The following is an 11,411-nucleotide window of genomic DNA, read 5'->3' on the forward strand; positions in this document are numbered from 1 at the left end:
CCCTCCTTGCGGCCTCGATACCATCTGCCTCCGTTGCCCAGCTCCGCCTTAGCAGCAGCAGCAGCGCCGCCGCCCCACCCAGGCGCCGCTCCAGATCCGCCACCGCCCGCTCATGCTCAGCCCCGAGGGCTGCCCTGCCGGCCGCACCGCTATGCCCACCGAGTCGCCCCCGCCCCCTCCTCCGCCCCCTTGGCTGCCCGTCCCTATCCTCCGCCCCTCCTTGCGGCCTCGGCGCACGTTTCCGCCGCGCCACAGCCAACTTTGTCGAGGGGCGGGGCGACTCGGTGGGCGTAGCGGTGTGGCCGGCAGGGCAGCCCTCGGGGCCGAGCATGAGCGGCCGGTGGCGGCGGCGGGTCCAGAGCGGCGCCTGGGTGGGGCGGCGGCGCTGCTGCTGAGGCGGAGCGGGGCGGCGGGAGGCTGGCGGGAGGCTGGCGGCGGGCGGCTCTTTCGCTTGGACTTGCCACTGAGATGCACATTTACCCCATCCAGAGTCTCAAAACTGCATGGGGGGTTTTGTTGTCTATTTGTGAAAGAGAGGTTTTGCCTTGGACTTGCCACTGAGATGCACATTTACCCCATCCAGAGTCTCAAAACTGCATGGGGGGGGGGGGTTTGTTGTCTATTTGTGAAAGAGAGGTTTTGCCTTGGACTTGCCACTGAGATGCACATTTACCCCATCCAGATTCTCAAAACTGCATGGGGGGGTTGTTGTCTATTTGTGAAAGAGAGGTTTTGCCTTGGACTTGCCACTGAGATGCACATTTACCCCATCCATCCAGATTCTCAAAACTGCATGGGGGGTTGTCTATTTGTGAAAGAGAGGTTTTGCCTTGGACTTGCCACTCAGATGCACATTTACCCCATCCAGATTCTCAAAACTGCATGGGGGGGGGTTGTTGTCCATTTGTGAATGGGAGGTTTTGCCTTGGACTTGCCACTCAGATGCACAACTCAACAATAAGCCCCCCTGCAGAGTTTTGAGAATGCAGATGGGGGAAATGGTGTTTGTCAGTCATTGCCATGATTTAATTTTATGGATGACAAAGGATAGTACAGTTAGTTCTGAAAATGAAATCCTTAAAGTGTGGAATTCTCTGCCAAATAATTTTAAATCAATGAAAGCACTTGGGATTGCTTTCCTTACTTTGTTTGGATCATTTTATGCTTGTGAGCATAAGATGTTAACGTATGAGTTGTTTTTTCTAAACTAAAACCTCAGTATTCAGGTTAAATTGCCGTGCTGGCACTTTACGATGAATAAGTGGGTTTTGGATTGCAGTTTGGGCACTCGGTCTCTAAAAGGTTCGCCATCACTGGTCTAGGAACTTCCAGAAAAAATTCCTAGGGCTCCCCAACATGCTGGAAGATCTAACTATACAAAGTTGGTCACGTAGTGGAGAAAACCCCAACACCTTGTGCTTTCCTAACATACATGTGTTCTGTTTGTGGAGAAGATAGTATTTTTAAAAACTATGAAAGGAAGTGTATTTTTTTTAACAGCTGTTAGGTAAGAAAGAATAAAAAGATACCCTACCTAAGTAAGGAGGGTTTTGTGTGAGCTAAGACAGTAGGCCAGAAATGAGAGGGGAGACGAGAGAGGGCAGACAAAGGAAGAAAGCAAAAGAAAAGTAGAAGAAACACATTGTGGTGTGTGTTCAAGGAGGAAGACATCTACAGCAGCTATTCTCAGGATGGTGTGTATGCCACAATCCTGTGGCAGTGCAGAAAAGCCAGAAAAACACAGTGTTCTGTTTTTAACACAAAACTAACCTTCCCCACAGCACACTCACATTTTCTAGTTCTCATAGCCTCAGTGGCCAGGTACAGGAGTTCAATGTCTTTAACTGGCCCTTTTCTGCCCCCACAAGCCAGAAGCAGAATACATTATTCAAAAGACGAGAAACTCATGCAAACGCGCTCTTTGAAAAAAACAATTTTCAAAGAGAAGTGAGGGGGGAAAGGAAACTAACAGGTCTTTCAACCTCCAACCTCTGAATGAAAAAGGCTCTCAAATGCAGCTGCTTCACCAGATGGCTCCACTGCAGTCCCCCACAGACTCCGGGGAACTTGGAAGCACACTACAGAGCTTACAGCTGATCAGATTTTAAAACACACACACAATTCATAAGAACATAAGAAAAGCCATGCTGGATCAGACCAAGGCCCATCAAGTCCAGCAGTCTGTTCACACAGTGGCCAACCAGGTGCCTCTAGGAAGCCCACAAACAAGACGACTGCCGCAGCATTGTCTTGCCTGTGTTCCACAGCACCTAATATAACAGGCACGCTCCTCTGATCCTGGAGAGAATAGGTATGCATCATGACTAGTATTCATTTTGAATAGTAGCCATAGATAGCTCTATCCTCCATGAATATTATCTGCTGGCCTCCCTATTCTCCTCCCTCCTGTTATATTATTGATGCTGAGGGGGAACCCGCTGCATATATTCGGCAATGTGAGTAGTGTTTACCGTATATACCCATGTATAAGCCGACCCGCGTATAAGCCGAGGTGCCTAATTTCTCCCCAAAAATGAGGAAAAATTAGGCACCCGCGTATAAGCTGAGGGTAGGCTTATAACCCCTCCCCCCCCCGCAGGCTTACCTTCTGGGCTCCTGGTGGCGGGAAGCTGCGGTTCCGGCGGGAGCGGCCTTCCTGCAGCTGCAGGAGGCCCCCCCAGGCTGCTCCTGGCGGCAGGAAGTGGCGCGGGCCCAGCGGGGGCGGAGGCGCGGCCTCCCTGCGGCTGCAGGGGGCCTTTGAAGGCCGCTCCTGGCCAGGAAAAGGTGGCGGGGGCGGCGGAGCGGCCTCCCTGCGGCCGCAGGGGGCCTTTGGAGGCCGCTCCCGGCCGGGAAAAGGCGGCGGGGGCGGCGGAGCAGCCTCCCTGTGGCAGCAGGGGGCCTTTGGAATCGGCAGATCCGGTGGGGGCGGCCTTCCTGCAGCTGCAGGAGGCCCCCCCAGGCCGCTCCCGGCCGGGAAAAGGCGTCGGCGCTAAGTTCCCCCCTCCCTCCTCCCTCTATCGTATTGACCCGCGTATAAGCCGAGTTCGGCTTTTTCAGCCCTTTTTTTGGGCTGAAAAACTTGGCTTATACGCGAGTATATACGGTAGGCGCCACCTTTAGTTCTGTAGTTTTTAAGTTTAAGTTTCAAATTGGGAATTTTATTGTTTTAAATTTAGATTTTGTGGTTAATTTTATTATTGATGTATTAATGTATCCTGTATGACGTTACCCGCCCTGAGCCGGCTTCGTCTGGGGAGATCAGGCTATAAATCACAAAATAAATAAATAAATAAATAAACATGTCCACTCCCCTCTTAAAGCCTTCCAAGTTGGCAGCCATCACCACATCCTGGGGCAGGGAGTTCCACAATTTAACCCCCAAAACAACCAAACTGCCTTAGAATAAGTATAGAGAAGTATAGATAGGTATTTTCTGCAAGCAGTTGTGAAATATGAACATGCCGGGGTGGGGGAGGGGGAGAGGAAGGATTACACTCCCCCAGCAATTTAAAAGACTCACCACAGGCCTGGCCGTAGGAACTGGCTTGGACGAAGAGAACGTAGAGAGGTGGTGGGAGGTGCCTAGCTGTCTCGTATTGCTTGTGCACCTGATCAAAAGGCATTGCGAGGTACTCTTGGACAGGGAGAGAAGCCTGGTGGGGAAGAGGTCAGGTGCAAAATTATGCCACAGCAAGGGCTAAGAAACCTGGATGACACAATCTGATCAAGAAGCTTTTTTCTGTGCTGCTGACATATTAATGTTGACTTGTTTTACCACCTTATGTATTTCTATGATCGGGGGGGGATCTGTAAAAGGAAGATAATTTAAAACAAAATAACCTTGTTTATAGCTACCCAAGATAGGAACCAACACCTGTATCTTATCAGAAATTAATTAGGCCCCCCCACAGGTCTTTAAAAAGGAAAACTCAGCCAGGCTCACAATCTACCTGCATGATGCTATTGAGTCGAGGCTGGAGGTTGCTCAGATATTCCTTCTTCACTTCTATTTCTTTCAGAATCTTCTCTTTGTTGGCTAGACATTCTTTATACTTCTCCGCCAACCTGACAAGGAAGATTCACAGTTAGCAACAGGGAGTTACAAAGGGCAGAAATGTTGATTCAGAAGCGGGGGGGGGGGGGACCAGCACCACTCCCAATGCCTCTCTCCTATGAATTTAAGCCTCGGGCTATTTCCGAGTGATTCAGGCTACTGTCCTGTAACCAACAACTTCCTCTGCGCAAAGAATTTCATGGTCTTTTAGTCACACACCATGTCTAACCATTTCAAGGGGTTTGTTTAAACAGGTAAAACCACCTGCCTGCCATTTCTCCCTGATCCAAATGCTTTTTTCCCCCCTACAATAATGCCATCAGGTCGCAGCCATGAGGTTTTTAAGGTATGAGATGGACAGCAATGGTTTGCCATCACCTGCCTCTGCGTAGAAACCCTGGACTTCCTTGCTGGTCTCCCATCCAAATACTAACCATGGCCGACCCCTGCTTAGCTTCCAAGCTCTGATGGGTTTCGGCTAGTCAGGGCTATTCAGCCTGCTACTTTTTCCTATGGCCTTGTATATTTTAGATATTTATACCCCACGTTTCTCTCCAATGGGAATCCAAGGCAGCTTATAACATCAGTTTCCCCTCCTTGATTTTATGCTAACAACTGCCCTGTGAGATAGGTAGGCTAGGCTGAGAAAGTGACTCACCCAAGGTCACCCAGTGAGCTTCTAAGGTGGAGTGGGGATTTAAACCTGGGTCTCCCAGATCCCTGAGCCGACATTCTATCCACAACACCGTGCTGCCTTACATTATTCCCCAAGCCATTTAACTCCTTAAACTAATCAGGATGCCCGCCCCCTTGAGGGCAAAAAGGTGCACTTGACGCAAATGGGCAAAGGCCCTGTATGGCTCCCCACAAGCCCATAAGGCGAGGAAGGAGATCAAACTATGTTGAGACCATGAATTCGTATGGGATTCGCCTTTTCTGGCTGAGGTTTTTCAGGCAACCATGCAGATTTCTGACTTTCTTTGGCACAGAAAGAACAAACACTATCATTAAAGAAAGCACTGTGTTTTTTTTGGGGGGGGGGGAACCATCCTTTTACTACAGCCTCCAATCACTCGACTGGCAAACTTAACTCTTGGAACTGTACCCTGCTGGCTCTTAGGGAATGCTAGAACTGGAATACCTTTTGCCAACCAGTGAGGAGCAGCCTGTGGTGGTGAGGGAAAAGCCTGCCTTGACCTCCTTGCCACATTTGGCTTGTTCCAAGCTGCAAGCTATAAAAATTACCCTGGCAAGGAAACAGGCAAGAAATTCCCAGTACCAGGTCATAAGAGCAACACTAAGCATCTCCAGGGAGCAGTTAAAATTATTTCATTTATCCCATTGGGACGATTTGAGAGAAGCAGTCTTATTATTTGATTTACATAGAAGCATCGGCCCACGTGGCACTTTACTGAGTATGACACTAGTCTCTGCCTCAAGGATGTTACAGTCTAAGATTTGATATGAGAGACATAAGAAGGGTAGGGAGATGGAGGCAGGATAAAACATGCATTCATTGCCTTACATTTGCTTCAGCTTACTTTTGATATGGAAGGGAGATTCAGGATTTGTAACAAGGACTTCATTACATTGTGGGCTGGGGCAAGGAGACAGAGATAAGAATGCTGGCACACCTAAGGCCACCTTAGTGAAGGATCTGAACAACAAGTGCGGCATTAGCATCCTCACCGTTTGCGCTGCTCCAGCTCCCAATCGAGACGGGAAAGAGTCTGCTGGTGAGGGTCACTGGTTGTGATCTCCGGCTTGCTGATTTCTGCAGGAGCTTCTTTGTAGAACTCCTTAATGCTCACCAACTCAATTTCCTCGTGCTTGGATCTGAAGAAAGAAACCAGAAGCTGCATACGTAGCTCAGGGACGATACCTGGGAGCTCAGGGAATATGTAGCTCAGGGAAAACATTTACTGGGAGGACCACAGGGCTCAACGGCTGCAGGTTGGTGAAGGAAGACTTGAAAGCTGTGCATTTAAACAGGGATGCTGCATGTTTCTGCCTGCTAAGAGGATATGCGGGACCAGCAGGAGACTCACCAAGCTGTCTAAGAGGATAGCAGCAGGGGAAGTGGGGTGGGTGCCGGACTTGGGAAATCATATTGTCAGAATCCGGTTTTCTCTATTAATGGGGGAACATTTCTGGTTTGTAAGGAAAGGTCTATCATAATAACATGCATTTTGCTAGGGCTTCTTATGAAAGCTGCAAAGGGGCAGCCATGTTAGTTTGCTATAGCAAAAATAAAATAAAAGCCTAACATTTATATCCTAAATTTAAAAAAATCAGTATGAGCTTTTTTTATATATATAAGTTTTTATTGTATTTTCATGGGGTACAGAAGGAAAAAAAGGGAGGGAGGAAAGTTTTACATCCGTTTGCAGTAGACAGTATTATCTCAATCTTAATATACATGCATAAAATAGAAATTATGCTTGCTACAACTGATTCAGTACATTGGTTTCTATCCTGTTAATTAAGAAGTAATCAGATATATTCTTAAACATATTAGACAGCCACTAACATGGGGAAAAGAAAGAATAAAAATGAAATAGTGTTATAGATATAGGTTAATCATTATTATGGTGGTGTTATAAATATACCATAGTTTCAATTTCTCTAAAAGTTGATCATTAGTAAGTTAAACCAAATGCATTTATATATGAAAACATCTACTCACATATATAAAAAAGGAATTGGGCTAAATCTAAATAGTTAAGGATATATGAATGTACCATGGTAGCCATTTCTCATTAAATTGCTCGACATTTTGTGTGTTGTCTGAATTCATCAAGTAAGTCATTTTAGCCATGTTTGCATATTCTAACATCTTTTCTTTCCATTCAACTTCTGGTAAAGTCGTTTGTTTCCATCTCCTTGCAAGGATAACTCTCGCTGCCGTTGTGGCATATTTAAGCAAGTCTTTATATTTTGCTGGTAAATCTGGTGGAACTATGCTCAATAAAAAAAAATTTGGATCCAAAGTTTTAAATTGAGCATGGCCTGTATCTCACCACGGATCTTTTTCCAATATGTTTGTAATTTCGGGCATGTCCACCAAACATGAAAGAAAGAACCGTCTGTTTCTCAACATTTCCAACATCCCCCTTCCTGCTTATTCATATGAGAGATCATACTGGGGGTGATGTACCATCTATAATACATCTTATACCAGTTTTCTTTTACTTCTTGACTTGCAGTGTATTTTAGTTCTTGTGTACACTGTTTTTCCCATGTTTCCATAATTATAATTTTGCCAAAATTCTGCATCCATTTTATTATATTGATTTTGACCTGTTCGGTTTCTGAATCATGTTTCAGTAACAACTTATAGATTTTCCCTAAAAAGTGTTGATTGTTCTTGGTTATAGTTGTTTCAAACTCTGTCAAGTCTCTCATAACTCCAGTTTTTAAACTGTCCTGTTTTAAACAAGATTTTAATTGAAGATATGTCAACCAGTTGATGCTCTTATGTTCCTTGTGAAGGACTTAAACTTCTGAACTCCCCATCAGGATTCCTCAATTCTTGGTAGGTTATATAAGGCGCATTTAGAACAGCCTCGTCTAAATAAGCTTCCGTTGGGAACATGATTGATGGCGGGAAACAACTTATTCTTTTTTTATAGTTATTCCAAACTTTCAGGAGTGCTGGTTTAATATCGCAATCTTCTAATTGTTTTCCTGATTGAAAATATGATTTCGAGCTCCATAACACCTTGTGGAAGCCTTGTTGTAAGTCAGCTCTTTCTAATATAACATTTCTGTTCTTTGGTTGTTTGATTCAATCTGTTATCCATGTTAAACACACTGCATGGTAGTACAATTTAAGATTTGGTAATGCTAGTCCGCCTCTTTTCTTGTCATCCTGCAATACTTTAAATCTTACTCTTGGTTTTTTCCCATTCCAGACAAAATGATTTAATTGTCTTTGCCAACCCTCTATCAATTTGTCTGTAAGACTTATTGGTAAGAATTGAAATAGAAAGTTGAATCTTGGAAGTACATTCATCCAGTATGAGCTTTTGTGAGTCACAGCTCACTTCCTCAGATACCCAGGAAACTGAGCTGTGACTGGTAGAAGCTCTTACTTAATTTTTTTTACTTAGGCTATAAATGTTGTTAGGTTTTAAGGTGTCACTTGACTTTTTATTCTTATAAAAGCCCTTCAATGAACTCACACATTCTTCTTCATTGCAAAGGAGACCCTCTCTCTCTCAAAGCCTCATTACTACTGCAGCTTCCCAAACTTCTGCCTTTCCACCCTCAAGCCACATTCCTTTGCTACGCTTACTTGAACTCCAGGCATTTTGTGATCTCCTTCTGCAGGTGCATGACTTCATACAGCAAGTTCTGGAGCTGTAAGTGATACGCATCCACTTTCTGTTTGGCCTACATCAAAATACACAATGGAAACATTAAGATGCAGGTTAGCTTAAAAAAAAAGATTTCAAATCCAAAATGCACTCAAGCGACAAGACCTTAAAAGACGGATAAGCTGGTGTGAATTGTTCTGTATAGACATAAATGAATAAGCATGGTTTTGCTTTTTTTGCTAGACCTAAATGAAGGCACAGAGGATTTGCACACATCAATCATACAAACCACCCTTCTCGATTCTCTGCCTTCAGCCTTACCTCATGAGTTTGGTCCCTTCCCTTCTTTAAGCGAATGTGAGCTAAACGATTCAGTTTCTTCAGGGTCATGAAGTGCACACAGCTCTGAATGCGACGTTCCTCTATCTCAGCAGCCTGAACAGCAGAAGAGGACAAACAGTTAAGCTGATGTGCATCTAAGTCTTCCCCCTGGTCAGAAATTCTCTTCTCTTTCAAACATCCCTCAATTCTGCCCAGGGTTTCCTACCATCCACACACATTCTTTCCCCCTGCTTATGTCTTACGCTGTCTTTGTTGCCTTTGCTTTTCAGCTCCTGGATCTCTGCCATGAGCTTCTGAAGGTCCTGGCAGGTCTGTTTGTAAAGTTCGTAATCTTTACTGGGGCCTCGCAGATCAACTTCTGCCTCTTCACTGTAGTACCTGGCATCCTGCAAACAGAAACAGAGAGGAAAGCTTAGCACATTTTTTAAAATTCACGTTCCACTTTTCCCGTGGCTCAGGGTAGTTTACAATATCAAAAATTTAAAACATACAAAATGCAGCAAAACCCCATTTACCACCCCCACAAAGTAACGCCTGCAGCTTTAAGCCTATTAAAAGCCCTCATGAATAAGATAGCCTAACAGTGCCTTCTAAAAACCCCTAAAAGTTGTACCTCCCCCATCTCCTCAGGGAGCCCATTCTGCAAGGTGGGAGCCATTACTGAACAGGAGCAGGCTCTAGCAGATGCCAAGCAGGCTACCTTAAGTGGGTGAACAACTAAAAGTGGCAGCTAGGAAACCATATTTGAAGATATGTCATGGACTGCCTTGGTGTAGCATGGGGAGGATGAATTTTCGTTGGAAGAGGACAACCTTCCCTCAAGCCCCACCTTGGCAGATGCTTCCTGTGAGGATGGTGTTTCAGGGCCTCCCTGAAAGGACCTTGAGCCAGCAGGGCCCTCAAGCCAGGAGGCTCTTGCACAGACCCGCCACAATCTCCCAAAGGACCCCAGGAGCAGAGAAGGCAAAGGGTGAGTACTTGGTAACCCAAGGCATCCCATCTGCTGAGAGAATGCCAGGAGAAACCAATAAGACATTGCAGGATCTGGGCCCCAATACTCATGAGCTGACTCAGCTTGTGGACAGGAGCTTAACATGGGATCAGCATGACTTACAGGGAAAATCCCTATAAAAGGTGGCAGTGAGGGGTACAGCCAGTTTGGGTCAGCTTGTCGGCAGTCTTATTGACTACCCCACCAGTTGCCTGACCCGCTAGGTATCAATTCTTGGAACCTTGTTACTGGACCATTGAACTCTGCCTCTAGGGAATATGTGACCTGACCCTGGACTGAGGCCTTGGATTGTCTTCTAACTTCACCTTTGGATTGTGTTATCTGACCCTGGACTTTGACTTTGGACCTGTAGGTGCCAGGACTTGTCTCCCAACTGGTGGCCAGGACCAAATATTCCCCTCATGTCTTCTTCTGAAATGAAGCATGGTTGTCACAGCAGGCTTTCTACTACATTCACTCCAGGAGCAGGCTTGTTCTACACACTGGAAAGAGGTCCAGCTCAAAGCTGGTGCTGTGAACACCACCCACAGTTCTTGAATTAAATAACCAGCTTATTCTGTAACTAGAACTCAAACAGGAACTGCATTTGATATACTCTACAAGACACATTCTACAAGGGGTGATCAAACTATTTTCAGCCTTGTTCCAAGACTGCTTTTAGCAGTAACTTTTTCTCTGGCCCTACTATGCTGAATGGTCAAACTCCCATTTAGCTCAATAGAGACCAAACAAACCTGCATAGTACTCTAAATCCTACTACAAAGATAGAGTTGCCCTGTATGCTGAAGACTGCTTTTTAGACACAGGCAAATGCCTCTGCTTTCCAGCTACCTTTACAAACAACACCTAATGGATTCTGTGCTTCATCAGCATCCCAACCTTGTGAAGGTACCTGGTCAGCATCTGGCCTGCTTCTCTTGCCTTCCTGTGGTCCTCCATCTGTGCGGATAACCTTGGGCTTCCGTTTCTTGCTTGAGTCAGATGACATTTTTTTCCTTTCAAATCCTGCATGTGTGAGAGGAAAAAATCTAAGGATTCAACAATTATTTTACTGAATAGAGTGGGAAGAATATGTGTATGTGTTTTTGCGGAGGAAGAGCTATTATCTACTAATTCCTGTTACAAAAGCCTCTCAACTTACCCTGGGCTCAATTAAATTACCATTATTTGCCAGATACTAAAGAGTATCTGTTTCAACTTCCCCCTTTGCTGCTGGAATCCAGCGCCAATTGGATATTCATGTGCCAGAACAGGAATCCAAAAGGAAGCCAATGGCATACCAGTCAATTCAATACAAAGCAGGCCTCCTCATCCACCTCTTGGTACCATTAGCTATTCTTATGGTCTTGAGTCTAAACACGGTCTAAACTCCTGCTCACTTGTGGTGTTTAATTCCTAAAGTAAGAGGAGGCTCCTGTAAAAAATAAGAAGCCTTTCCCCCTGTTATCTGTGACAGGAGACCTAATTATGGTGCAGTTATTATTGAAGAGGAACAGGTCTCTACACACACATAGAATCATAGAGTTGGAAGGGACCACCAGGGTCATCAAGTCCAACCCCCTGCACAATGCAGGAAATTCACAACTACCTCCCCCCGCACACACCCCCAGTGACCCATACTTCATTCCCACAAGATGGCCAAGGTGCCCTCCCTCTCGTGATCTGCCTAAGATCATGGAATCAG

The 11,411-nt window shown here is 45.5% G+C and overlaps 1 protein-coding gene across 2 annotated transcripts in view; it reads right to left on the reverse strand.

Annotated features, from left to right (window-relative positions):
- THOC5 (THO complex subunit 5) overlaps positions 1-10,729 on the reverse strand; it is a 30,018-nt gene extending 19,289 nt beyond the window's left edge. For both annotated transcript variants that reach the window (XM_056859867.1, XM_056859866.1), the window contains exons 1-7: positions 10,620-10,729; positions 8,958-9,101; positions 8,695-8,808; positions 8,352-8,449; positions 5,744-5,890; positions 3,951-4,065; positions 3,521-3,653 (exon numbers count right to left, since the gene is read on the reverse strand). In XM_056859867.1, coding sequence (XP_056715845.1) covers positions 3,521-3,653; positions 3,951-4,065; positions 5,744-5,890; positions 8,352-8,449; positions 8,695-8,808; positions 8,958-9,101; positions 10,620-10,715 — 847 coding nt within the window. In that variant the 5' untranslated portion in view covers positions 10,716-10,729. The remainder of the gene's footprint in view (positions 1-3,520; positions 3,654-3,950; positions 4,066-5,743; positions 5,891-8,351; positions 8,450-8,694; positions 8,809-8,957; positions 9,102-10,619) is intronic.
- Positions 10,730-11,411: the final 682 nt, after the last annotated feature.

The sequence above is a fragment of the Euleptes europaea genome, chromosome 13 (genome assembly GCF_029931775.1).
Source record: "Euleptes europaea isolate rEulEur1 chromosome 13, rEulEur1.hap1, whole genome shotgun sequence".
Lineage (NCBI taxonomy): Eukaryota > Metazoa > Chordata > Lepidosauria > Squamata > Sphaerodactylidae > Euleptes > Euleptes europaea.